Consider the following 27,496-nt stretch of genomic DNA (forward strand, 5'->3'; position numbering starts at 1 on the left):
AATCAGCATCACAGAGCAGCAGGTCCTTGTCCTGCTTGGTCACCATGGAGGTGGGATGTTCTTCTGGGGGGTCTTCCCAAAGTACATGCAGTTTTTTGCTAAGATTACACAAGTTTGGTCACAGACCCTCCCTCTCTCTTCCCTTCAGTGTTCCAAGACAACACAAACCCCAAGAGAACCTGGTGGGAACCACTTACATCTTAACCCTCTCTGCCAAGCATCACTTTAGGTTAGAAACAATTTTAGGAGAAGATTATAAAGCTCTAGATCCAGGTATGGTGCAATCCCTCCCTGTGACAGTGAGGAAGAAGAGAGTAATCCCAGTGCTTGGGCTTATCCTCTTTGGAGACCATCCCACAGCAATTATTTTGGGAGCTTGGGGTTTTTTTTTAGTCGGATTTCTTTCTTGTGTGCTGCCTTTGCACCCATGAGGTCCCGTCCCTGAAGAGATGGAAGTGCCCGTGGAAGGGGGGAAGCTGCAGTGTCACCCCCGGACATGCTTACGCTACGATTTTAGGGGGATTTACGCCCTGTGTTATGGAAAGAACAGCTTTGCTTTAAATTGAGAGTGCCCTGGGGTGGGAAATGCTGCTTGCCCTGGAGGTGGTGTTGCCTTGCCGGCTCCGTCCCTATCCGGGGGACCCTCAGAGGCTGCTGTTCCCACCTGACACAGGGACAAGGATAGGTCTCCCCGGGTTTGACACCAGCCCTCAGCACCAAACATGCGAGAGCCACAGCCTTCAACTGAGACCTGAGCAAAAAAACAGAGAAAGTTGCTTATTCCATGAATTCCCATGGAGTGGGGACAGCAGAAACCCAGGCTCCCCTCACAGACCCGGCCTGGGGAGAATCCCAGTGCTGCCAGAGCTAAGCAGTCCAGCCTTTCCATAACCTCCGGGCAGCTGGGAAAAGGGAGGTCGTCAAAACCCCGAACCGCCCGCCCCAAAAATCCCAATTTTTCCACGAATCCGGGCAGAAAGAGCCGCCACAGCTGATGGGGGGAAGCACATTGATCATTTATTGACGGTGCCCAGGCTGGGCTGCGGTAGCCTGCGGGAATATCGCGGCACGCACCACTCGGAGGGAGACGCCGGCTGCCTGAGGGGGATAAAGCCTTTTTTTGGTCGGGCGGCAGGGAAAGGCTCCCGCCCCTGCCAAAACCCCGGGAGCAGGGCAAGCGCCAGCGTTGTGCCGCGACACCCGGCGTGTCTCAGCGCGGAGCGGTCGTGTCGCTGCCGTCCCAGCGGGAATTCAGCGCCTCAGGGCTGGCACGGATGGGGACGGCGGCGGGGCCGGAGCGCGGGAGCCGTGAGGGGAAGGGCACGGCCGCCCCTGCTGAGCCTCCCGCCGCGGCCGCGCCGCCGCTGCCCTCCTGGCGGCATTCCTGCGTGGTGGGTGGGAGGGAAGAAACGGAAAGACGGAAGAGGTGAGGAGGAAGGCATCGCCCCGCCAGGGCGTTGGAGATGCCGCTTTGTCCCGCGTACCTCTGCGTCAGCCTGTGGACGAGCAGCTGGATCCAGGGCGCCTCGGGGGCCACGCACACCCTCTTGTTTTTCTTCAAGGTGAGGCTGCAGGGCCACAAAACCCCCTCAGCGCCCTCGCACGCCCCTTCCCCAAAGCTTTTCCAACCGACAGAGAAAATTCCCCAGCATGGATATGGGCACACCCCGGACAGCAGGAAGATGGGATTTTTGGGCCGTGACCCAAAAGAGCCACACCGGGGTGAACCCCCTTTAAAACAGGCAGCAGCGGCCCTGCGCCTTGCAAGAGTCACCCCGACACTTGGGAGCTTCAGAGAGGACACAAGCACCCACAACTTGCAGGGATTGCTTCCCAGACTTTGCACTTACATGATCTCCTTCCTCCGGCAGTGCAGACCAGGCGGCGTGACGTCGATGGTGAGAATCAGTCCCAAATTGATAACCTGGGCGGTCGATTTGATGCACTTGCACCTCATGTTGGTCAGCAGGCTCTCCAGCGACAGACCTGCGCCCCAGAGCAGCCCACACCAGCTCTCAGCCCCCCGAAGGGAGGCAGATTGGGGGGACATTCCACTCCCCATTATCCCATCCCATCCCAGACACTCATGGGGCCACTTGCAGGGATGGGCTGGTGTTAATGGGGTTTGCAGCAAGGCTAATCCCTCCCAGCACAGCCTCTTTTCCTGTGTGTGGAGGGGGTTTAACAGCAGGGTTCGAAAACTTAACCAATATTTTATGAATTAAACCCACTGCCCACCCACCAAGCACTCATGTTTCACAGGGGTCTGGAAGAGAAGCAACTTAAATGCATGAAACAAATCCCCCAGTCCCAGGCATCCCCCTCCAGTTTAGCCACAGGATTTAAAAGATAAACTCAAGCTCAAAGGCAGGCGAGAGACAAATTTGAAAGATAAGCTCAAAGACAGGCAAGAAACAAATTTGAAAGCTTAGCAGAGCCCACACTCAGCCCCATCTGGGACACCCAGTGCCACTATCCAGGTATTTAGAGAGGGACACAGACACCCCAAAGCCACTCACTGCCCCCAGGCACCAAGTTGCTCAGGAGCAGGAGCAGGGCCAGCGCTGCCAGGAGCAGCCTCATCCTTGCTGCCCACCCAGAACCAATGCAGGGGCTGCCTTATAGCCAGCCCTGAGGGGATTTCACAGGCTGGGAAGGGCCTGAGAGGGAGGAAAAAGGAGATGCCCCCACGCTTCAACTTCCCTGCCTTCGCTTCCCCCCCATCGCACGTGGCCCACGAGAAAGGCGGAAACCGCCACGGCCGCCTCCTAAAACCTCCTGCTCGCCCCATGTTTTCGGGGAAAGGCTGGTGCCCCCATGCCCCTGCTGCCCCCTGAGCCCCCAGAATGCCACAGGAAGGGATGCAAGGGACGGTAACCTCGGGCTGCCACCTTTATTGGACCTGTTGGCTTGTGCTCAAAAAGGACACCAGCGCATGGCCGTGGGGTGGGAGGGGAGGGAGGCAGGGACTGGCATGGTCAAGGGTTTAAAGGAATAAAATGCCAAGGGAAAAGGGTCTCAGGGGATCAGGCGGGAGGACGCTTCCCCCAGGACTGGGGTAAAGTGGCAGCAGGATGGGGAGGGGAGGCAGTTCTGGGCCCAGCACATCTGGCCGTCCCTCCGGCGGCAGCTTCCTCAGCGGGGACGCTCTTTCTTCCTCCTGCCAAAAGCAGAAGAGGGGAGGAACGTGTGAAGACAGGTCCCCACGGGATGCCCGTGGTCCTGCCAGGAGCCCTGTGTGCTCAGGGGGAGCGGAGGGGAGGTCTTACAGGTGAGGGAGGTCCTGCAAGAGTTTCTTCACCCAAGGGGTATCAGGATCCACGCAGACCTTCTCCAGGGATTTCAGCTTAATCCTAGAAAACACACAGGCTTTCAGCACCGTCACTTCCCCCTCCTGCAGTGGAGGGGTTTTGAGCCGCCGAAACCCCCCCCCTCATAAAAATAAGCATGACACTGAAGTAATTCAGGGAATGTGGGGGGAGTGGGAGGCTCATAACCCCCGGCACACACTTACACCACCTCGAGGCGCCGGCAGCTGCTCCCCACGGGCCGGACCTCGATGCTGTCGTATTTCGCCGGAGGGATGAAGGCTCTGGTGGTTTTGCGGCAGCGGCAGCTCAGGTTGCCATTGGCTTCCAGGAGAGCTGGAGGGACACGCAGCCGCGGCTCACCCATCACCCAAAATCCCACTGCCGTCCCCAAAACCCTTCCTGTGCAATGCGTGTGCCCCCACATCTCACCGGGATCACCCGCTTTAAAGCCTGGAGGCGGCAGGATAACACCCCCGAAAACCTCATGTGCCCCCCAAGCCCGCCCGAGGGGAGCCTCACCTGCGTCCCCGGGGCGGTGGGTCGCCAGCAGCACCCCCAGCAGCAGGGCCGCCCACGCAGCCATGCCGGCCCCACCCCGGCACCGGCAGCATCCCCCTATTTGAGCCGGAAAATAGGAGAAGTGAGGCGGCACGGGCGGCCCCGGGGTCGGGGTGGTTTTCTCCCGTCCCGCTCTGTGCTGACTGAGCTCGCTGAGCTTGCAGTGAGCGCTGCCGGTCAAACGCGGCTCGGGGCTTGGCAGGGGCCCAGGCTTCCCGAAACTGGCTCCGTTTTCCCCTTCCTAGAATGCCGGGTCTTGTGAAGAGATCAGTTGTTTCCCCCAAGTTTGTTCTTGGCCCGCACAGCCCCACGAGCCCAGAGGTTTCTCTGTCCTGCATTACTATTATTACAGTAATATCTGTCCTGATATTACTATTTTCTCCTACAGCCACATTGTCCCCCCACAAGGCGCAGACCAGCAGAGCTCTGGTGACATTTGCTTTTGGTCTTTTCCCTCAGAACTCTGCCACGTGACCTCACACCCATTCCCTTTCGGCCTGGATTGATTTTTAAAGCCTTACAGCCGCCTGCAGACCTCAGCCCCATCGCAAACACCAGCACTCGGATGTGGGATGCATTGGCTGGATCCAGCTCCCTGCCAGGAACATCGTGGCCTCCAATCAGGACTCAGGGAAACAACAGGTTAGGATAGGAAGGACCCTCAACCAGGGGGAATAGCTTTACACTGGCAGAGGGCAGGGTTAGATGGGATTTTGGGAAGAAGGTCTTCCCTGTGAGGGTGGGGAGGCCCTGGCACAGGTTGCCCAGAGAAGCTGTGGCTGCCCCATCCCTGGAAGTGTCCAAGGCCAGGTTGGATGGGGCTTGGAGCAAACTGGGATAGTGGAAGGTGTCCCTGCCCATGGCAGGGGGATGGAACGAGATGAGCTTTAAGATGCCTTCCAACCCAAACTGTCCTATATTACTTCAAAGCTAGGAGATCCAGGGAAATACAACAGCAGGAAAAAATCCTGAATTTTATTGGACTTGAGCTCTCGGGACAGGACACGCCATGCTGTGCCACACAAACCCCAGACACACACTCTGTCGCTGAGCACTTCGCACAGAAAGAGTCACAAAGTCATTCCTAAAGAAGCAGGAGCAGCCCCTCACAGAGAACGGCTTTGCAGTCCACGGGCAAGTAAATAAATGAAGGATTCAGGTTCACACCGATCCAGGGACCAAATGCAGGGGGAAACACCCCCACAAACCCACCGTGGGGCTGGGGCCAGCAGTGAGCCACCCTCCCTACAGGCACTGCCAGTGTTTCAGGAGGGGGGGAAGCGAGGGCAAAGTGAGGAGTAGCCAGGTCTGCACACCCGGGCATCGTCCACCAGCCCGTCTCGGGGCTCTGGGCATCAACTTCCTTAGCAGGAAACTTATTTTTTCTTCCTGCGAAAAGCAGAAGGAGGAGAAATGGGTGAATGCCGAGAAAAGCGGGTCCTGGGGGGAGGAAGCTCCTGCCCCAAGCAAAGGAAGTCACTGCCATTTCCCCAGGGTGGGAATCACTCACTGGGACAGCCACAAACCCGGCACGGGCACAGAGTGGGGCGGTTTCCCAGCCCAGCACTGATGCACTACTACACCTGCAATGAGCCAACCCTGCTCCTGCCATTGCTCCCCACCTTTTTTTTTCCCCTCTAAAATGTTTTTGGAGATGCAGCACTGTGCATATAAGCCAGGGAGAGCATGACCCTGGGTCTTGTGGAACTTGCACAGCAAAGAGTTGCCTCTCACTGCCTTGGGAGCGAGTGCCTTGGCCACCAGCAGCCCCCCAAGAGCCCCCCAGATCCACAAGCACTTCTCAGGAGTGCAGATGTGCTGGAATGCTGCCCAAGGCCACCTGAGCCAAAGGGGTTTCCACCAGACCAACTCACGTGCTAGCGATACGCTTCAGCAGCTTCTTTACCCAAGGGGCTTCGGGGTTCACACACACCTTCCCTGCAGCTCTTAATTTAATTCTGAAATGCAAGGAGAGCTCCTGAGCATTCCTGTCCCCTCCAAAGGCAGGGATTCGAGCAGCCAGAGCTGATAGGCAAGAGTCAGCTTTTGCTCACAGTGCCAGGGAAAGCAGCCAGAGACAGAGGAAGCCACGGGATGGCTAGGAACAAGGAAAATGCAACACATTGCCGTGTGGAGCAAAGACTTGAAGACCAGAGCATGGTTCAAACACAGTTTTTTTCTGGAGGTTTACAAATGTATCAATGCTGAGCAGTTAAGGAATTCTGGGAAAATTAGTTATGGCCCAGCATTTAAAGGTGTGCTCCCTCCAAGCTGCAAACAACCCCCTCTCCAGCACGCTCCCTGCTAAGCACCAGCATGAGGAAATCACACTTTCCCTGGCTGGAAACATTCCTTTGGGTCCTGTAGCAGGTGGCCTGGGGTGCATTTCCACACCTCATATTTCTCAGGGAGAAGCCAGCAGCAGTTTTGGAGAGGTTTCCAGCAAGGCAGCACGGAAGCAGGATGGCGGCAGAAGCACAGCACTTACATGATCTCCGTGCGCCTGCAGGTGCTGCCCACGGGCCTTATCTCAATGCTCTCATATTTCTTGGGACTGATGTAGTCCGAGGTTGTCTTGGCACACCTACAGCTCAGGTTCCCGTTCACCTCCAGGATGGCTGAGAGAGAGAGAAGGGGGCAATTTACAGACACAAACCGCGCTGTTAGAGATGCAGCAGCTCCGAGAGTCAAAGGAAGTTTCCCTTTCCATGTTTTCACCGACAGCACTGCAGGGACCACAGTAAGAAGCTGTGCCTCTGCCTCAGTTCCCTGCTCCCACACAGCTCCTGAAAGCTGAACCAGACCCTGGCAAAGGACGGCCACACTTTTACCCCTCAGCTAAACAGGCAGGAAGATCCCAGTCTCCTCCAGTCCCTGGATGCAGGTGATGCCCACCCACAGCAGGGGGCTGACAGCAAAGCCACCCGGAGCTCACCTGCATGGGCTGAGTGGGACATGACCAGCAGCAGCAGCAGCCAGGGGAGCACGGGGACTCCCATCCCTGTCCCAGCCAGCACTCGCATCCTCGCGGCAGGATCGGCCCCGGGGACGCTCTGAGGAGCCGGTTGCACAAACACCCCTATTTATTGGGGAGGGTCACACGCCGACTCAGGCACAAGATTCACACTTGAGCAGTCAACAGCCAGCCAGCAGAGCATGGAGAGGGGTGACATCATTTCTCGGCTGCTCCCACAGCCGCCTCGGGGGCTGAATTGACAATATTATTGATCGAGACCTGCCACTGGGACGAGGCACAGATTTGGATTCCCCACACCCTGTTTCTGTTGGGTCTGTGCTCATATCACCCTTCGCTCCCTTGAGCATTTACCCCTCAACCACACAAAAAAGCCCAGCATAAAACCAGAGCGCCAGCCCTGGTTGAGCAGAGGGGGTTTAATGCACTCAGACATTTACATATTTCTTTCTTAGGGCTGTATTTCCCCCACGCTATTTTTGCTGCCTCTTTCATCAGCAAAAACACCTCGCCGTGGAAAAATAACCAAGATCTCTGCTCTGTTTCTACTCAGACCCTTCAGATCTCATGCTTGGCTGGACTAGTAACACACCCAGGGTGGCCACAGCAGCATCCCATGTCCGTGGATGTCAATGGGACAGGGGCTGCCCTGAATAAAGTCTGCAAAGTCACCAGCCAGGAAGCCAAAGGGGAAGGGGGACAGGCGAGGAGGAAGGAAGAGGGCACAAGAACAGCGATGTGGTTTGTGTGATAATGTTGTAATTTGGAGCTTTCAAATTGCATCAGCATTTTATATAGTAACAAAATGGTACATTAAAAAAAAAAAAAAAAAAAGAAGAGTCTTCCACTCAAGCTACTCATCCGTCTCTGAAAACCTGGTTTTTCCTCTAAGTCCCAAAGTCTTGTGAAGACCTTGTTCAAGAGATCAAGGTCAAAAAGAGACGATTGAGTTTAACTCCCTGTACACCAGGGTCATGGAGAGGCCAGGGAAAATTTCCATGGGCTATTCCCCAAGTCCTACAGAAGGAACAAGCACCTTGCTGTCACAGCAGTAAAAAAGGACATGGCCTTAAAAACTGCTTTTTGATCAGTCCTTTCAGATTTAAATTTCCTTGCAGAGAGTTATTAGAAGCCCAACCTAGGACTGGTTTTGTTAGGTTGTGTAAGGGTTCTCTCGGAAAAAAAAATGGTGGGGAAGGCAGCGATTCACCGGGAGAGATGACCAGTCACCTACACAAACTGCTACGGAAGCACAAAAGGCCTCTCCAAATCTTTCTAGGCAGGAAAGGCGGAATCAACGTGGAGGCGGCGAGAAAGGAGGACTTGGCTGCCACGCCAGGGTTTCTGAATCAGCCCACTGGTCCTGATGGATGACTAACGGGCAGTTGAGGGGCACTGTGGTGTTCTGTCAGGAAGGAAAAGCCACAGTCGCTGCGGTGCCCCATGTTCCTGCGCACCAGTGGGAGTTTTGAAAAGGGAGAGGGGGGGTGAGGATCTGACCTGCCGCTATATTTAAGTTAACCGCTTCCTAGACGCCAGGAATTCGGAAGAGGGGCCCTCACATATCGATCTGTGGCCTCATCCAGGCCAGAACCAACTGAAACATGTACAAAACATCCTCACAGCTTCTCTGTTTTCTGCAGCAGCTGCGCCTTTGCAGGCAAGACTTTTATTTCAGTCATTTTTTATCAAATTTTTTACACCTCCTGAATCCTTCCCCCAGCACCTAAATCACAGTCGAAATTTTTCAGCCCGCTCCTCCCTTCACCCAGGGCTCCTTGCAGGAGAAAAAAAACCCAACAAACTATGGGGTTTTTGTGTTTTAAATTTCCCCCCCAAAAACCCCAACCGCAGTGAATCTTCACTGCTGCGGTTTGTGGTCCTGTACCTGCTTCAGAGATAAAGATGCCTCCTACCGAAACCTGAAACCCACACCTATTTCAGCCTCAGTGTGAGAGCACCAGAATAAGCCAAAACCTAACGAAATCAGTCCAAAATTAGGTTGGTTGAGCGACCTGTAGAGCTTACTGTCACTTACTGTCTTCAAGCCAAGGTGAACAGACTTGCTGGGGATGCAGCGTGGGGACAAAAATCTCAGTTTGGGCTCATTTTTGGTGACAGCAGAGCAGTGACACCTCTGCAAGCAGGTGAGAAACCTGCTACGGGCATTTTTAAAACCGTTTGGTGTGCTTGAGGGCCAAACACGGGGAATACGGTACGAGGGAGCTTTTGAAAGAGACGGGATGAGGCAGAAGGAGAAAGGCTCCGAGCAGGAACCAGAGGAACTAAGGACAATTTTGAGAACTGCGAATGTGACATTCCTGCCTCCCCAGTCAATCCCGAGCCATAGGACCTGTGTGGAGCAGCTTTCCGCGGCAGGGACAGCCGCAGTAGGTGCTGAGCAGCACGTCAGCCCTGGAGCAGGGGCAGTTTTTGGGACATCCCGGCCACCCACTCCAGAGATGCAAATGGCACCGAGCGAGCCCAGGAGAAAAGCCCCGGACTGCTGTGCCAACTTGCACTAGAAAAGCACCGTGGGGAGCACCCCGGCGCCCCACAGCCCTGCCGAGCTCTCGCTCTGTTTCTGACCCGAGTCAATCCGAAAGGCCGAGCCGAGGAGCGGCGTTATCCCTCCGGGGCACACCGGGAGAGCCGAAAGCACCACGCCGCCTGGCACGGATGAGGCGAGGCAGGAGGGAGACCCGAGGGCTTTCCCAGAAAGTGCCACCGAGGCCGTGAGCCCTGGTTCCCTTCCCACACATTTGCATGTGGGCGCAGGAACCGGTCTAGACGCCGCAGGTGCCGCGGAGCGCCCGGGCGCCGTTGGAGATTTGCATCGCGGTGACAGCGACGGCTCAACCCCTTGCCATGGGAGCAACGGGATGATGAGGGACACGGAGTCGGGCTGCGACAGGAGGGAGCCAGTGGACACTGTAAGCCAGCAGTGCCTGTTGACAGGGTCTTGCTGCTCTCTCTGCACAGTCAGAGCCACTTCAACCTGGAGTTCTCTGCGTCTCCAGCAGCCGGGAGGAAGGGTTCCGGCTTTTAGCACTTCCTTCTCAGGGTAGTCAAGAAGCCATCCAGGTCTACTCACAATGGCTTAACACACTCCTGCAAACTCCTCCAGCTAGATCTTGCTTCACAAGATGGGAAGTTGCCACCCCCAACAACCCCCAAAAGCACCTTTCCCTGGAATACCAAGAGGATGCAGCAAGCCCGTGACTAGAAAAAGGAATTAGACTCTGGGACTACCAGGATATGGAAGAAGTCACATGAGCTTTCACAGTCAGACCTCTTGGTGCATGACAAGGACCAAAGAGATACCCAAAGTGCCACAAATACAACAAGGATGGCCCGCAGGTTCATCTCCCCTCCACGCTCCAGAGGGAGCAGCCTCCTGAAGGCATGTTCTGATTTCTGGAGCCAAATCATATCCTATTTGGGCAACCTTCCCAACCTTCCCAAACATTTCCCAAAAGTCCTAGCACCAATCTCCCAGGAGTGTTACGGCAGTTTCCTCCCCTTCTCCTTGGAGTCTGACATCTTGATAAATGCAGCTACAAGTTTGGTTAAACATTTTCTGTTTTTCCAGTTATTAGTGGTTTCCACTTTAGTTGAGCCCATAATTAAGCTGTCTCCACATTACTTGGCTTGCAGAATAACCCAGAGTCATTTTTTTCGCTCATGTCCACTTAATGCTTCAAGGCCTTTCCTTATCCTCTTTTTGCCAGGTGCCTCCCCACTTGTTTTTCCCTCGGGGAAGATGCTTTCCCCACATTTCACCCACAAGCCACCACAGGAGTAGCTGTACTTAGAAAAGCCTCAAGCCAAGAGCGACTGTTCTCCAGCAGCGAGTAGAAGTGCGCATGGTAAGGAGGGGAAATCCAGGTCTACACTGAGAAGGAAGCTGCAATACTAATGTCTTCTGGGGAAATGAGCAGCCCTCCCACCCCTTGGAAAGCCCCTTCTCAAGCTTTCCTCTTGAACCCAGCACCCCTTGAATCAGCACTTTGGACACCAGAGCCTTGTGCCCGGAGATGCTCTCAAAGGAGACAGAGAAACCTGAGCCCAGCTTCTGCTAAGGACAGAAGTCTCAGCAGGAATTGATACTGAAAGGAGCTGTCTTGGGCTGAAATAACCCAGTTCACGTTTGGGGGGTATGAAAGGAAGGCGGGTCAAGCACACAAGTCGTGCTTCATGATGGAAGGTCGGCAAGCTCTGGCCTGCCGGGTGGAAATGGGGAGGGAGATGAAAGGGCAGCGCTCAGAGAGAGAAGAAAGGCTTCACGGGAAAGTGAAACCAAGAAGCACAAAGCCATAAAACCCATGAAATCTGCTTTGATCTTTCCTCAGCTTTTATCTCGCTTGTCGCTCACGACGCACGCCCTGGAAACTAATAAGGCCTAAATTAGAGTCAAATCTGCCGCAGGGCACAGCCAGGGGCTGGATTCAGAATGTCCCTGCAGCATTTCAGGCATCTCCCCTCCCTTCCATACCCCCACCCTGCCAGCCCCTCACAGACACTCACTAGAGCATCTCCTGGCTTGAGGTTTTGTCGTGCGAGAAAAGTTTTCCATCCCACACCCGAAGCTCCCCACCGCTGGTAATCCACTGAAATGGAAAAGGGGGGGGAAGCCTTTTTTACCTAACAGACTGATTTTTCAGGGGTGAGCAACACGAAAGTTGACCCAGCGAGTGCAGCTCGGAGCGCAGGCCACTAGAGAGCAGCAGACACCAGCGTTGCTGACGGCAGCCGAGCAAGGGAAAACGGGGCGGGAAGGGAGACTTCCAGACGGCCCGGGATCTGCCCAAGTGTCCAGTTGGTCGGTAAAGGATCACAATCCGCGGTGAGTCAGTGCACAGAAAAAAAGTTAAATCCTTGCAGGTGTTACATGTGCCTGCTCTCATCACAAAGGTGGTGGTGGTGGGTTCCCTGAAAAGGGGGCTTCCAGAAGTATTTCTGAACCACCAGCTTCGAGTTTTTCCCCCAGCCTGTCATTTCTGCTCACGGCTTTGTGCCAGAGTGCACAAAGAGTGGGGTGCCCAAGGAACGGCCGTGGAGATGGGATGCAGCCAAGAAGGACCAAGTGGCTGAGTGTTGGGGTGGGAATGAACAGGGGAAACTCAGACCTGGGGAAGGAAAGGGAAGGGAAGGCAGGAGATGAGATGAAAGTAGGGCTTCCTCCTCTCCCAAAACGCACAGGTTGGTGCTCTTTGCTCAATTCCCAGGCAAGAGCAGCAGCAGAACTGGCTCGTCTTGATGTTCTGCAGCAAAGCAGAGTTCAGGGGAGGTTTTTGGGTGGGGAGAGGCACAGAGGCATCCTGGAAATCTAGAAATGCAGGTTAGACCCTGCAGACCCTGCAGCAATGTAAAGGGACCTTCATCTGAGGGAGGATGGAGGAAGATGCCACACAGATCACCCTGAAAAATGAGGAGGAGAGGGAGATGCCTTCTTTCTCCTGCACGGCTGGGGGACTGGATGAAGCCAGCACCACGCCCGTTTTTCCAACTCCAGAGATTGCCAGAGGCATGAAGATGCAATGCCTTTTTAGCATGTGTCCCCTGGCTCTATTCCCAGCTAGAAAGCTGGGAGGTTAAGTAATCTTAAGCTGAGACAGGAGCCTTACTGTTCAAGCTGCACACCTGGAAGCAGCTGGAAGCTGTTAGTGTCACTGGAAGCCAGCATGCCAGTCGGGAAACAAAACGGCTGGGGCTTCCCTCTGGGAGCAGCTGGAGAACTGGGGAGCAGGCTGCCTGCCTCCATCACTCCTGTGATCTCACAGTGTTCCTGGGAGAGCACACATTTGGGGTCTCTTGAATCCCAAAGAGGAGCCGTGGTGGGATCCAAGTTTAAGGGAGCTCAAGGCAAACATCTTCCCTAGTTTCTCCTGGGTTTCTGCTTGTAAGGGAGTTTTGCATCCCATAGAGATGCTTCCCCCAGGACACCGTTGGATGCTTATTTGCTGAAAGGCAACTCAGGGACAGCCTGCAGTGTCACAATTCCAGAGAGGGAAGGTGAAGGAGGGAAAGGCTGTGGAATGGGGCAGCATTTTCCCCAGGGTTTGGGCAAACTGTTCCCCAGGAAGCATCCAGCCCTGGGGACTGATATAACTGTCAGACAGGCTGGTTATGTCCGAGCCTGGCTTTTCCTGTCTGGTACAGCTGGTTATCATTCCAGCTGGAGGGGAGCGATACTGGGAAAGCCACCCCATGGGACTGGAGGGCATTCAGCTGCTCCCCAGAGAGCTACTCCCCAGCTTTGCAGGGAGCGTGGATAAAATGCACTTCCGTGCCAAACATCTTCAGAAACTGGGATTTTCAATACTTGGGAAATATCAGCCAACACAAACTAATGCTTTAAGTCCACCCCACTGCTTCAACACTCACCCAGCGTTGGGAGGCAACTGCAAGGGACCCTCCCCAGTTTGCTTTGTCATGCTGAAGGAAACAATGTTTATCTGCCCCAAACTCGCATGCATGGGACTGAGAGACCGACAGCAACACAAGAACGTGATTCACAGCACATTTTCATCAAGCCCTGCCTCACCCACAGTGTTTTCTGTGCTGTTGAATCAGCCTGTGGAAGTGTTTAAAGGTCACAGTGCTAAATGCCATCAAAGTATTTTTGCTACTCCGACTGTATTGGCCCCAGGATTGTGCCTGCCCTGCTTCAGGTAAGGAGAGGAAAGCTGCTGCATCCTGCCTCTGATGCCTCAGGATATCTGATGATGTGCAGGAGGTCACACAGTCCCTATCCCATCTCTCACACAGCTCCAAGGTGAGGCAGCTGTGTCCCAAGTCCAGTCACCCCTCTGTGTCACCTCCCGCCTCCTCACAGGTAATGCCGCAGCTATTTGCCCTACCCAGCTGATATTTCCTCAGTTTCTGAGCTATTTTCTGAATTGCTCGAGCTATCAGGGTGTTTGCATAAACAGCAGCACACTCACCCCCTCCCTCCCCAGCCTCTCCTAAGGTTAGTCACCATCCTGCCTAACCCCAGACTAACCCGCGGGCAGGGAGCCCACGTTTCTACCACACCTACAGAAAAAGCCTTCTTTGGAGGCGCACGTAACCACACACAGTAAGTTCCTGCATTTCAGGGTCACAACAGAAGCCCCACAGCAGCCATTTGCACGCTGAATCACAGAATGGTTTGGGTTGGTAAGGGACCTTAAAGCTCATCCAGTCCCACCCCCTGCCATGGGCAGGGACACCTTCCAATAGACCAGGTTGCTCCAAGCCCCATCCAAGCTGGCCTTGGACACTCCCAGGGATGGGGGAGCCACCAACTTCAACTTACAAGTATTTAAAATAGAAGTAAAAACACTGTCCTAACCCCAAACCTGTGTTCTGTAAACAGTGTTTTCACTGAGGAAGACAGGCTGGTTGAAAGACACGATGGGAAAGCTTTGTGTGGAAAAAGTAGAGTCCTGACTCTGCTCCTTCCTGCACTCATTCTCTCCTTATTCCTCTACTTTCAACACGACAAGACTGGTCAGGTAAACATAATCATACTCCTCTCTCCAGAAAGCACAAACAAGCAAAATCATACCCATCTCCCCAAAAAGAACAACCCAGAAGAAACAAGGCACAAGCAACCCAAAAGGCTGTTGCTGCAGGTCCACGACAGGGTAACAGCTGCTCTCCCCATTTCAACTCCATTAGAGAAAACAGGCTCTTCTCTCAAGACCATCTTTTCAACCACTTAGAAAAGTGCTGTGTTGGCACAGAACTCTCTAACAAGGAGTAAATTTCAACTCAACTGCTTCCAAGACAAGTTGCACTGACACCAGGTATTATGACAACACCTAAACAAGAGAAAGGCTCCCCACTGTGCAGAGACCTCTACTTGCATCTGAAAGAAGGTGAGGACAAGGCATATTCCTGTGAGCAAACAAGTTCCTGTTCCAGTTCAATAGGAGCCACCAGCATAAACTACTAGTAAAACAACTGGAAAAGCTTTGTGTACTTACATATGGGAGTCTGACTGCTGGAGGAGCAGTGAAGCGAGAGCTCTGTCACCTCTGCAGCCAAACTGAGCTTCACAGTCTGCTGAGAGACGTGGCACTGGCTCTGCTACCATGAGCAGGAAGCTGCAAGGGAGTCTCTACACCTGGGCTCATCTAGGAAATACCCAATTCCCTGTAAAGCATTCCCACCTGGGAAGGCCGAGTGAGGGGCCAGCTTGTTTGGGTACCTTCCTTCAGCTGCCTCGTGATGGGCAGCAGGGGGAGATGGGAAGAAGAGAAATTAATGACATTTTACCCTCTGAGTCCTTTCCTAAAGGCTTCTGCCATGTCTTAGTAAAATCACCAAATCACTGCTGCTTGCACAGGCACAGGAGTTCCCTGTCATTCGTGTCCTGCTGCTCTCTCCCCACTTTGCAGCAAAGCTTTTTAGCACGTGCCAATCCCTCAAGTCAGAAAGTAGCTTAACATTAAATTTGTGCCCAAGGAGCCAAAAAATCCAGGATTAACAGGCTCTCCTCTCTCCTTTCATTCTGCTTACACACTTCCAGTGACCCATTTTACACAGCCCTGAGGGCTGGAGGGGCTCTGCAGCCAGACTTTTCCTGCTTGTTCTTATTTCCACACAGATGCAGGGCTGAGCTTGTTTTTCCCTAACCATGATGAAGAGGATGCAGGGTAGTTTCTGACTATTCCAGCTGCTTTGTGGCAGGTTACTTGGGACAGATGCAGTGAGAAACAGAAATAGGAGTTCAGAAAACTGAATAAAACCAACAGAAGGCGATGAAAAAATTCAAACTGCCCTTCTTCAAACCTAGAGGAAGCTGTAGCAAGATCTTGCTAGGAAAAGCCCTCCTACAGGATTAGCCCTGCTCACAGGCTCCCTCTCCAACAGGGGGCTGCCAGACTCGGGTCACGTATCCTTCGTCCACAGTGCAATAAATACCCCAGTGAATGGTTTAAAACAATCCCCTGACAGGCTGCACGTAGAGGCTTGTCAAGCCTCGAGCACCCTGCAGGCTGCACTTGAAAACCTCTGTCCTGGCCGATTTATCCATCTGGGAGGTTCTTTTCTTACCCCCACCCCGATCTCCTTGTTTGCAGGTTGTTTCCACCTGTGGAGGTTTCCTTTCTGCTGGTGCTGCTGAAGCTGAACCCCAGGAAGAGGCTGATTTCCATCCAGTCCACTACAAAACCCTTTCTCTCCACATAGACTGTCTTCCTGCAATTTCTTCTCTACATGAGAGCATTTCCCTGCCAATTCCCATGAATTCCACACAAAAAAACACCCAATTTCCTCTAACCTTTCTCTTGCCTCTCTACGTTCCCACCCACACCTATCATCCCCCTCCATTAAAAAATAACAGACAGCCACAGCCCCTTTATATTTTATAGCATATCTGTGATCTTTGTAAGGCACTTCAGGCATTTTGAGAGTTTCAAAGCACTTGCAGGGATAATAATTGTCCTGTGTTCTTACCCAGAAGGGCATGGAAATGCTATCACGAGGTTCGAATAAGTCAGCACACTTAGATACCTTTCCAAATGAGTTTGGAATTTATTTTCAGGCCTTTAATGAGAAAATCATATCCACAGAGTCTGACTTCTTTTCTCTGGCCTTGGTGAGGCAGGGAAATGAGTTCTCCTAAACCCTCATTCCCTGGAAATTGTGCCCCAGCCTGGATCCTCCTCCCTGCACGTACAATCAGCATCATTAGTGAGCTTTAAAATTGCTTGTGGTTAAAGATAAAACGGTCAGAGATTCTCCATCTTACACTTTGTGATTCTTCTTTCTATCTGTCTGCTCACAACTTGCTGTTAAGACACAAGGTCTGGCCACTTACTCCTGGCTCAATCTACTGCAGGGTATTTCCACTTCTGAAATGGAAATCAGGAGACTAGCCCAGGATCCAAGTGTGGATTTGAATTTCAGACTTCCTGAAGTTCAGGAGCATTCCGACTTCATTCTCTTTTAGCCCACAGTAAAACTTTGCCTTCTTGTTTCCAAAAACCTGTTACTAGAGATAAGAACTTGCTCAAGCAAAACTCAGGTGTTGATTAGATCTTTTACATCCAAAGTCTTCCCTCTGGGATCACCCTAAGGATGTACAAGACCTGAGTTTCGGAGCTCATGAATCTCCCCGACTCCTTCGGAAAGCAGAGGCAGATGGAAAAATCACCCTCTCTGCACACAGCAGGAAAAGTGCTGCTCCAGTTTGGCATCCAAGTTGCCTCCCTAGATCACCTCTGCCTCCTGAGGTTGTGTTTGAGGCACGGGCAAGGGGAAGGACAGAGAGGCGTGTGCTGATGTCAGCTACCCAAAAAAGGACTTTGACCTGCAGGGCTGCCGACCGAACACCCCCGAGGAGCAAGGCATTCCACAGAGCCTTTTATGTGCCTCTTGTACATCCCTCGAGGGATGACAGGGCACTGTCACGTACTCTTGCTTACTAAAATCTGAGTCACTCCCTGCTCCCAGCTCAAGAAGTGATGCCAGGAGATATAAACTTGATCACAGAGCAACAATATCGAGCAATGGCCAGCGCTGGCTGAAGGGCCCCACAGGGTGCACAGTCTGAGAGATGGGCCTGGAAGGATCTAAAGGAGGCAATAACATAAAAGCTTTGACCCCGGTGAAGCAGAAAATGATTTCTGACCAGAGCCAGCATGGCTTTAACCCTCCGAGGACTCAAAGCTATATAGAAAGAGTCCAGCCCTGTGACTTCAGGTGGACCTTCTGTTAAAGAGATGAACCCCAGGGGCATTCCAAAGGCAGGCTTCCATGGCAACTGTGGGAAAAACCCGTTAAATACGTGTTTTTTTTTAGCAGCAGGAGAGTTGGTAAATTCTCCATTACACCGAGTCTCTTCCAACAACTGTGGCAGTACTGAAAACCTTTCAGATAAACCCCGATTAAAATGTACATCAGCACAGGCGGCACAGTGTAAATAGGAGTTTATTTAACAGCCAAGCCTTCAGCTGCTTCCTACAGAAATCAGTCTGCAAGCCCTGGTTCCTCGCACATCCCACCTTTCCACAAGGGTTCATCTGATTTACCCTTGACAACCGAGAACTTCAGCAAGGAGCTATTCCTGGCTTTGTTCTGCCCAGGGGGAGCAAAGGAAGCCAGAGGTTCAGGAACATGCAGGAGGTCAGGGAGGAAGCGTGTGACAGAGGAAGGAGTTGCATTTGCCTTTCTAGGCCCAGGACAGAATTTCTCACCACACACTAATCCTTGACTTTGTTGGGTGGGAAGGAAGCCAGAGCCAAGCGCTCTGGAAATCCCATCACAAGTGTTTCCTTCATTTAGATGTTTAATAGTGCTCACATCCCTGATGAAGATGTACTTGCTACAGCCAAAGAAAACCCCACCAGCACTCTTTGAAGGAGAAATTAAATGCTTCATTAATTCAAAAATGGTTCAGATTGCAAATCAGAACCAGAACGTACAGGTCTAGAGGCAAGATTAGTAATAATTCATAAGCAAAATGCTATGTTTATGCAACACTAAGGATGAGATTTTAATTGCTTATTACTCTAATTGATTTCATTCAGTTGTTATGGCAACTTTCTCCTTTTAGTAGGTGCACTACTAAAAGCAGACACGGGTTCAGGCCACGAAGCAGGGTAACGTGTGACGCTCCACAGCTGCACCACATTTTAAAATAAATAATTCTCATTGTCCACTGAGGATTTACTGACTCACATTTTGTTGGGCTTCAAAGGCCTGACAGCCACGTGGGATCATAAGAATAACTCATCCCCCTGTTAGTGCAAGCACAGGAATGGCCCGAGATCGTGAGGCAGCGCTGATGTTCAGATCAGCTGTTCCCTTTACTCTGTGTTTCAGCCTTTCACGCTACAGTCAAGCACAGAGTGCTCCAAGCTCTGACAGGAACATCCTTCTTATTCCATCAGAGGAAAAGGGGGAGCTGTTAAGGACCAGGGTCTGAACACACTGACTGATTTATTCTGAATGGTTTATTGCTCCGTGTCACTTGTTATATGTCATCAAGCAGTGGGGAAGTCAAGCTCCCTGTTTAAAAGGCCATTATCATTACTTAATTATGGAATGACAACTCACTGGGAACAGAAATGGCTCCACGACTGATCCCTTGTGGCCCAGTCCAGCCACAGGAGAGCAGAAACCCACGTGAACCTTCAGCACTACACTTCCAGTAGGTTCGAGAGCACAGGGAATCACATCCCAGAAAACCGGGATGCAGCTGGGAGCTGTCCCAGGGGATGGCTTCCCCACACAAGCATTCCCTCTCAGCCCCCTCCCACCTCAGTTATGAAAACGAGCACGTATTCCAACCCTGGAGCCTGCAAGCCTTCCAAGCCCCACCACGTGGTACCAGCAAGCCCCAAACAGCATTTAAAGCCGTGCACTCCTCTGCCATTAAAAAACAGGCAAAACAACCCCCAAAATTCCCGTTCTTTGAAGGGAGCCAGGCAAACCCCCTCGGAGGGATCCGCAGCCACCTGACCCGGCAAAATCAAAGTGGAGCCTAAATTATCCAACCACATTACGAAACCTGAATTATCACCACAGAAGTGAGCCTGACAACGCTCTTCCAAGCCAGGACGAACTTAAAAGGGGCTGAATGGCACACCTCGAGCTTCAGTAACCTCCCAAGCTGAGTAAACCCAGGGATATTGCCCACGGCTTCCCACCTTCCTCGAGCCCACCTACGCCACACACACGTTCCTGCCGGCTCCCCAGCGAGGCTGCACTGAGGTGACCCAAGTGGGCACCTTTGAAGTGGAAGCTGAACATCTCTTTCATGTTCAAAGCAGCCAGAACACCAGACAGCAAGCAACCAGTGCTCTGAAAACTTGGGAGCAAGCAGTGGCAGGAGGCACAGTTCCATTCTGTGATCAGCTCCCAGCGGTACGTGCGAGTTCTTTATTAGCCAGAAGGGGCCTTCACACGCAGCTCCCCGTGCCAAGTGTCCATCCCTCACCTGTTCCACGTGGGAAGTGAGAACTCCTGTAGTGTGCTCCTGTGTTTAAAAAAAAAATAAATAAGAGTAGTAGCTATGAAGGCCATGAAGAAACATCCGGGGCAGGATTTCCCTTGGCAGACGGGCTCCCCTGGCACAGGCGATTCCCAGCCGGTACTGCAGTGTCTCCCTTTTCTTTGCCAGCTGCTCACCAGCACTCCTGGAATCCAGCTGCAGGATCGTAACACCCTGTACAGCGGGGAAAAAAAGTGACCGACCACCACTCCCAGCAGTTAACAAATACAGCACTTGGTTTATTTTTGTTCTCAACTGAAACAAGACTCAGTAGGTTCCTCACCCAAGGACTCCTGAAGGGAGCAGAGACTTGCAGCAAGAAGTCTTCAGAGGTACAGTATTTGTATCATACAGAGTACACAATAAATTACTATCTACATGCCACAGACCTACAAAAAGTTACATACAATGTAAAAAAATACAGTATTTTCTGCTCGGTTTTTTAATTTTAAATTTTTTTTTCTGTACATTTTTTTAATTTACATTTTCATATACATTTTTTGTAAACTTTTTTTTTTTCTGTGTGTTTTTAGAAAACTGAAATCACATAACAGTTATGGACTTGAACAGCATCACTCTTACCTTCCTAAAGCAACGCTTGCACCTACGGAACAGCTTTTAAGCTTGTTTGCTCCTTCATTTCTACTTTGGCACCACCACAACCTCACACCGTGATTCTGAGCTCGTTTAATCTGCTATAGCCGTGTTCTCACCACGGAGAGACACCATCATACTTCAATTTGTGCTTTGATAACACAGTTCAGAGGAAAAACCGTTACATCAACTACTTCACCATCACATTTACCTGATATTACTGCATAATACCAACTTCTCCTGCACTAACTGCTTCACATCAGCATGCAAACAAGTCTGATTATGACTCAATCAATAACATGAATATACTGAAAAACAACTACAGGGGTTAAATATTCAAAGGAATGTAGACTTAGCAGGGTTTACCATGTTAAGAAGTCTAAGCTAATAGCATGGATTGACATGTTAGGATTTGAAAGACATTGAAGTATACAATGTGGATTTCAGGGTAAAAACAGTATTAAAGGAAACATGAAATTACTCCTGGCCACGCACTTTGTACTGTCTCAGTGAAAACTAGATTGACTAGAAAACTCCTGCTGACCACACACACTCCTGGTGTGAAATAGGGATCCCTGAAGTTAATAAAAGCCAAGCTTCAAAAAATTGCTACTTGGAGTACAGAACTCAAGACCCTGCTGAAAAGGAAAAGCAGTTTGTGTTTGGCCCACTGGAGAGTAAATCATTCCAGCCTGGCACTACGTACACACACCATTCCACACAACCTACTCAGCCCGCTGGATCGAATCCCACCGCAGCAGGGAGTGGAGCTGCCCTCCAGAGGGGCTCCAGGCCAACCTCCTGCTCAAAGCAGGGTCAAAGCTGAATTCAAGCCAAGCCCGGGTGTTTGTCATGCTGAAACCCAAGAACATCCCAGGAAAAGGACTGCACAGCTCCTCCTGGGCCAATCCCATGCTTGACTGTCCCCATGGAGCACATTTAAATTCCAGGAAAGCCTCTCACTCTTGCTCCATGCTTCTCAGTCAAGACCTTGAAATCAGCTCAGGTGTTGAGCTGCTGAGGGGTTTGGACCACCAGGTACAGGGCTACATTCATGGCTGCTGACAACAGAGCTATACAAGAACTTTTTTTTTTTTGCTGATCTGGGGACCTGAAAGTGTTTTGTTTTTAATTCCTTAAAATTACAACAACAAGAAAAATCAAGGCAGGCATTCAAAGCACTGATATACCACAGCAAGTCTTTGCCTTAATACAGTTTACAGATTACCACCTTATTTATTATTGCCAAAAGACTCTATGGTGCATTAGAGATCTCAACCTAATACAGTCCAGATGTAATGCTAAGACCCACAGCTGAGAGTCTGCCACTTGGGTTTGGGTTTGAGTTCAAAGAAGAAGGTGCCTTCCAGGTCACTGGGAGGAGAAGTGCTCAGGCTTTCCTCTCCGCTGCTCATGTCTTCACAGGAGTCTTCACTGGAAGGAACAGTGGGAAAGGTCATTTTAACAAAGCCTAGTGACAGGGAGCTGCCATGAACACTACAGGAAAAGGAGAATTCCCAACAAATGAACCAGGTGGTGGCAGTTTTACCGACCTCTCGCTCCCGTTGAAACATCCCCCCTCCGGAATCGTTGGCAACTCGGGAACGCTGTAGTAGCTGTTCTGGAGGTTCTGGGCTGTTCGTCTGGAAACAATCCAAACCAGCTTCTTGTGGTCAGGCTTGCAGCACTCAGGGGAGGAATAGTCTGCCAGGCATTTCGAGACCAGCTCCCTCCAGTAAAGTAGGTCACCATCACTTATCTGAAAAGAAACAAAACCCAAAGAACTTATTTAGTCTGTTACACACGGGCTCTAAAGATAACCCCTCCATCTCACCCCCCTGGAAAAAACATCTCTCAAGAGAGAAGTGAGTCATGACTGTGATACCTTCGTCAAAGTTGCTTTTGAAGGTGAACTCCCACCAACTCCTACACACCTCCCAGACAAGGCCACGTTCAAGTCTGAGTTGACAAGTTTGCCTGTCAAGTTGTTAACGTTTTCATTATCACTTCCCAAGGATAAATGAAACAAAGGTTATTCCACTTTAAAATGGAATGAAAAAATTTAAAATTCCTTTTTAAAATGGAATAATACTGTCCTTTAAAGAACTACTTTCACCCCTCAAGAAACTGGGGTTGTACAATTGCTGTCTTTCACACCTGGCCACCCTCTGGGTGAAGAACCTTTCCCTAATATCCATCCTAAACCTCCCCTGACACAGCTCCATGCTGTTTCCTTGGGTCCAGTTATTCAGGCAAAAAAAAGAATAACCAGCCCAGCAGTCCCACGAACAGACTGGAAGTTTCTCCAGAACACACAGCCAGAGCCGCACAAGTTCAGTCAGCTGCCTGTTAAAGGGTACACTGCACGGGCACCAGCTCAGCAGTTCTCCTGATTTTATACATTTTTTAATTGCTTCCTTCAGCTGATGCCAAACCGAACCTCTAAAAACATACCCAGGGACCCAGTTAAGGGGTCCCTTAAATGTAACATCTTCCATCACTAAGTGTCAGCCCCAGCAACTGGACAAACAATCCACTGACAATATTTACCTTTGAATGCTTCTGAACACGCAGGAGGATCTCCAGCAGCTCAACAGATTTCAACATCTGAACTTCCAGAGTGAGAAGGCACAAGGCCAAGACAGATGGCTAAAAGGACAAGGAAACAGCACTCAATGTAAAGAGAATCATAACCCTACCCAGAAGTTAAAGAAAACTACTTCTACTTACTTTTGCTTTAGAGAAGACCAGACGGCAGTTGCAAGCTTTCAGCTGTGCTTCCAACTTGTCCAGATTCAATACTTCTTTCCTGTGAGACACCCAAGAGGAGAAGGATGTGGATAAACAAGCATTCCATTGTCAGGAAGTAAAAAAATTGAGGAGCTGCCTCCTCTACAGCCAACGCTGTGACCCTTTGGGAGGGAACCAGGGGGGCCAAAAGGGCTCACTCACCTTTCTGAGGTATGACAGAGTACAATAGTATGGTACAAGTGCAAGAAGGTTAAGGCAGTAGTAGCTTTAAATTCAAAGTGCAACTTTTCTGAAATGATCTTTTCCATCCGTTTCAGGTCGGACACAGTGCATTTACATTGGCTGATCCGGATGATCTCGGGAGCAGCGGGGATGTTGCATTCCTCCTCCACGACACGGGCGGCCAGCTGGATGCAGCAAACTCCAATGCAAGACAAGTGCTTTGGCTTCACCTGAAAAAGTACAGGGAGCACTGTGAGTACTTCCCTCCCCACGAGCACCCTGATTGCACGGCAACAGCGCCCGGAATATTCCCAGTTCAGCAGCCAAGGACTTGCTTATCTCAACTAAACCTGGTGTCAGCCAGCTCCTCCACCGCCCCCAGCCTAAACCAGTTGCAGCAGTGCAGCTGGAGCACAACCCAGCTGGCAGAGCCCACCAAGCAGCGTCGATCTGCCAGGGCAGAGGAAGTGAAGCTGGAGAGCTGAGCAGCCTCTGTTGGGGCTGTTCCACATCACTACACAAATCCACTGCAGTGAGAGCTGTAATTCCTCACTTCCCCGAGCGGCAGTGCTCACCTTCCCTCACTGACAGCCCACACAGATCCAGTCTGAGCCTGTTCCAGGCAGCCCCATCCCTCCACAACTTGCTCCTGCCTCTGCTCTTCTCTCCCACCCGTTTTGTGCCACCTCAAGGACAGTCAGACCACAAACCTGATGCAACTTCAGTTTTTCTGCTGATTTAATAACAGGGAACTGCTTTAGGTTCAGATTTCCTGCCTTAAACCAGCACAAACACGATAAAAACAACCAGGAAATTTATCGTTTGGTATCAGTTCCAGAGCTAAGTTAAGCTTTCGCACAGTACCCAGAGACAGTCTGGAAGACAAACAGGTTTGTTTTTCTTAATTCTTCCTTTCTTAAACATCTACATGGCAAAGGCTACAGACTTATTAGAGAAATAAATCAACCTGCTACTTGTCTTTAGAGGTAAAAGAACTGTGCTCCAGGTTTCCAAAGGAGACTCCAGATCTGTTGCTAGCACAGAATGAATCAACGGCCACACTTGTACCTTCATAAGGGCCAAGAATCTGTCCAGGATGTTGACAGCCAAAACAAACGTTTCGGTTGCAAATCCAAAGAAGTTGGTCAGGCTCCAAAGATCTTCCACCTTGGCATTCCTTTGTCTTGGACACAGAGTGTTTTCATTCTATGGCAAGACAGACAAAGTCACGATTATTCTGTGGCAACAGCAGCAGTGACCGGGACCACTCACTCCCAAAATCATCTTTTATTTATATCAAACAGAAGCAATTTTTTTCCTCAGATACTTTTATTTCACTCAACTTTAAAAAAAAATTTAGACACTTGAGATACCAATCACACCCAAGGTACAGAGGTTACAGCCAGATCCTGAGTCTCACCAGAACAACACCCCGCACAGCCACATTTCCAATTCTTATGTAAAGGCATATTTCAGACTTATTTACCAAGAGCAGGCATACACAGTGGCTCCTGACCTTAGAGATGACCGCACAGCTGTCTGCCTGCGCGTCAATATTTAAGGAACAACAGCTCTGCTTTCACAACAAACAGGCAGCCTCGTTTCAGGGACCTGTTTTTGTTAAACATTAGGGCCCTTCCCCCCAGAAAAAACCCTCCCAGGCACCCGATAGAACGCAGCCCTCCCTGAACTCCGAGGAACTTTGGTCTTTTACGTGGAGATGTTTACGGTCAATTTACATTTTGCCGTCGAAGCGCTGAGCGCTTCTGGGTTCGTTTCCCCAGACCTCGCTAATGAAAAGCCGCTTGACATCCCACCTTCCCTGCGGTGGCAGGAGGCTCCCCTGACGAAAACAATACAGAACCGCTTGCTCCTGTGCTCACTCTAAACCTAAACAATAAATACTAAACGCCTAAATATTTTGCTTGCCCTGCAGGTCGCAGCTCTCGGATAATGCAACGCTAACACCTACGAATTAAGGCAGAGTTAAAACAAAAGGCAAGCGGTGCATGAGAAAAGAATTAACTTTTCGCAGGTAACGCACGTCCACTATTACCTCGAATTTTCTTTAAAACCACGCATTTTCTGCCCCCACCCCCCTTCCCAGCCCAGCGGCCCGGGTCCTCCTCACCCACCTCGGCGGCGGCCTCGATGAGGCTGAGCCCCTTCTCGCGGGGCTGGAACCGCCCCTCCAGCTCCAGGTGGAGGTTCAGCTGTTTGAAAAGCCACAGCGCCTCGCTGCCCATCTTCCCCTTCCTCCTCCTCCTCCTTCCCCTCCGCACCTGGGAAACAAAGGGGCCCCGCAGGCCGGGGACGAGGGGGCGCCAGGCCCCCCCCGCGGCCCTTCAGCGCTCGGGGAGGGGGAGGCGAGCCCGGCTCCCGTCACCGCGCGGACGGGGGTGGGCTCGGCCGCTGGCCCCGCATCCAGGCAGGGCGGCCTGGACTCCCGCGGGGAGTCACGGCACCGTCACGGCACCATCACAACACCGCCCCCGGCCGCCGCTGCTGCAGCCCCCACCCCGGCCCCACTCCAAGATGGCGGCCCCGCGGCCCCGCCCACGCCTTTTGTTGTCCCGCGCGGAGCGATTCCCACTGGTGAGGCGGCGCGCGGAAGACAAGTAGTCCGCTCACATCCGCGCGGCCCGGCGGCGCTCCGAGAACGCCCGGAGGTCCGAGAAAGGCGCGGCGGCCCGACGGCGCTCCGGCTCGGTGGGGAGCGGGGCGGCACCGCGCCGCTCCGGATGGACGGCGAGGCCGCGCGGAGGGACACGTCGAAGGGCCGCATCGCGCCTTTAAAGGGCCGCGAGCGGCGCCACGGCCGTTTTGAAAAGACCGCCCAAATCTCCCGCGTCCTGATTGGTCCGCCCCGCCCCGCGGGGGGGGCGTGTTGTTTACTGGCGCCGATTGGCCGCCGGTCGTGGCCGGGTCTCTCCTGATTGGTCGGGCCAGCTCTGCCTCTGCCTCGCCCACAGCTCCGGGCCCCGGCAACCGCGAGGGGCCCGCGCGCGCCCCCTCAGGCCGCGGCGGGTCCCGGCGGGCACCGTGTGCCACAGCGCTCCTCTGCCCCCGCACCGCCCGTCCTGCCTTATCCCGCGTCCCCATGCAGGGTAAGGACCAGTGCTCAGCCACCGCGGGTTTAGTGTGTGTCTCTGTGGGACCCTCCTCCTCGTGCTGTTCCTTGAGGCTTCCAAACACCCGCCTGCATTTTAAAACCCCTCCGCGTCCTGCTTCAAATCGACAGGTTTACGTACAGCCTGGTGCGACGGAGTTTTTTGGGATGTGCACTTCCAAGCTTCCCATCCCGTGGAGTGAATCCAAGGCTCGGTGTGTCAGGAAGGAGACGGTGGGTCGGCCCCTAAGTCAGAGGCTACATCAAAGACCTTCTCAGCCTGCAGCTTGACCAGATAAAACAAAAACCCCATCGTCTGGAGGATTTGTGGGGCTGCCCCAACGTGCTCGTGGTCAAACACAAAGGGATAAATGTCCTAGGACAGACCCAAACCACAGCGACTGGCTGTGTGTACACACTGGAGACAAAAGCCTGTGGAGGCGGCTCCAGCAGATTAGGACTGGGTTTGATCTAGTGAGGTTCCACAGCTCCAACAAACAGAAACTGTTTATGAAATGTCTCGGTCTGGAAAAGCAAATCCGCCTTCTCCACCGAGCCGTCAGCAGCGTTCCTCTGCCAAGCGCTATTTTGAGGCACAGTCCCTGTCTGCTCTGCCAGCGATGACGGCCAACGCTTCCTTCGAGTTTGTTTGGATGCCAAGCGCTCCAAGATCCCCGTAAACACGCACGACTTTTCCTCAGGGTAACTCCTGACGGGGGCCAGCGCTCCTGTAGGTACCACCAGCTACACCCGAGCATCCCTCCCATCACACGGGGAATGAACCGGCGCACCGGCTGATTTTTGGGGGGGGGGACAAAAGCCATTGTAGCTTCTGAAGTGGGAGCTGTGGATCTGCTCCAGTTTGAAAAATTAATTGTTAACAATTGTGAGTGGAACCAACTTCCGACTGGTTCCATGCAGTGACAACATCCAGGTGACATTTACAGGATGAGGCTCTCGGCTCCAGTCTCTGTTCTCCAAAAGCCCTG

At 52.1% G+C, this 27,496-nt stretch overlaps 4 protein-coding genes across 5 annotated transcripts; all 4 read right to left on the bottom strand.

Annotated features, from left to right (window-relative positions):
- Positions 1-1,003: 1,003 nt before the first annotated feature.
- Positions 1,004-2,749, bottom strand: LOC127461544 (C-X-C motif chemokine 2-like). 2 transcript variants are annotated; one of them, XM_051769443.1, is made up of 4 exons: positions 2,520-2,749; positions 1,851-1,986; positions 1,485-1,568; positions 1,004-1,384 (listed from the first exon to the last, which is right to left on the bottom strand). In XM_051769443.1, exons 1-4 carry the CDS (start codon positions 2,581-2,583, stop codon positions 1,252-1,254), a joined length of 417 nt encoding a protein of 138 aa, XP_051625403.1. In that variant the 5' UTR covers positions 2,584-2,749; the 3' UTR covers positions 1,004-1,251. The 2 variants fall into 2 exon arrangements, with proteins under 2 accessions (XP_051625403.1, XP_051625402.1); XM_051769442.1 differs by lacking the exon at positions 2,520-2,749 and having other exon boundaries at positions 1,004-1,568; positions 1,851-2,000.
- A 143-nt stretch (positions 2,750-2,892) lies between these two features.
- LOC127461546 (alveolar macrophage chemotactic factor-like) lies at positions 2,893-4,476 on the bottom strand. The gene is made up of 4 exons (XM_051769445.1): positions 3,831-4,476; positions 3,515-3,644; positions 3,270-3,353; positions 2,893-3,160 (listed from the first exon to the last, which is right to left on the bottom strand). The coding sequence occupies exons 1-4, from the start codon at positions 3,892-3,894 to the stop codon at positions 3,136-3,138; spliced, it is 303 nt and encodes a 100-aa protein (XP_051625405.1). The 5' UTR covers positions 3,895-4,476; the 3' UTR covers positions 2,893-3,135.
- Positions 4,477-5,016: 540 nt separating this feature from the next.
- Positions 5,017-6,892, bottom strand: LOC127461547 (alveolar macrophage chemotactic factor-like). The gene is made up of 4 exons (XM_051769446.1): positions 6,805-6,892; positions 6,358-6,487; positions 5,744-5,827; positions 5,017-5,258 (listed from the first exon to the last, which is right to left on the bottom strand). Exons 1-4 carry the CDS (start codon positions 6,890-6,892, stop codon positions 5,246-5,248), a joined length of 315 nt encoding a protein of 104 aa, XP_051625406.1. The 3' UTR covers positions 5,017-5,245.
- Positions 6,893-20,049: 13,157 nt separating this feature from the next.
- On the bottom strand, positions 20,050-25,931 carry CCNG2 (cyclin G2). The gene is made up of 7 exons (XM_051769437.1): positions 25,534-25,931; positions 24,467-24,604; positions 23,378-23,628; positions 23,156-23,234; positions 22,976-23,074; positions 21,979-22,184; positions 20,050-21,859 (listed from the first exon to the last, which is right to left on the bottom strand). Exons 1-7 carry the CDS (start codon positions 25,642-25,644, stop codon positions 21,727-21,729), a joined length of 1,017 nt encoding a protein of 338 aa, XP_051625397.1. The 5' UTR covers positions 25,645-25,931; the 3' UTR covers positions 20,050-21,726.
- Positions 25,932-27,496: the final 1,565 nt, after the last annotated feature.

The sequence above is a fragment of the Manacus candei genome, unplaced genomic scaffold (genome assembly GCF_025592945.1).
Source record: "Manacus candei isolate 608988 ecotype Guabito, Panama unplaced genomic scaffold, ASM2559294v1 h1tg000107l, whole genome shotgun sequence".
NCBI lineage: Eukaryota > Metazoa > Chordata > Aves > Passeriformes > Pipridae > Manacus > Manacus candei.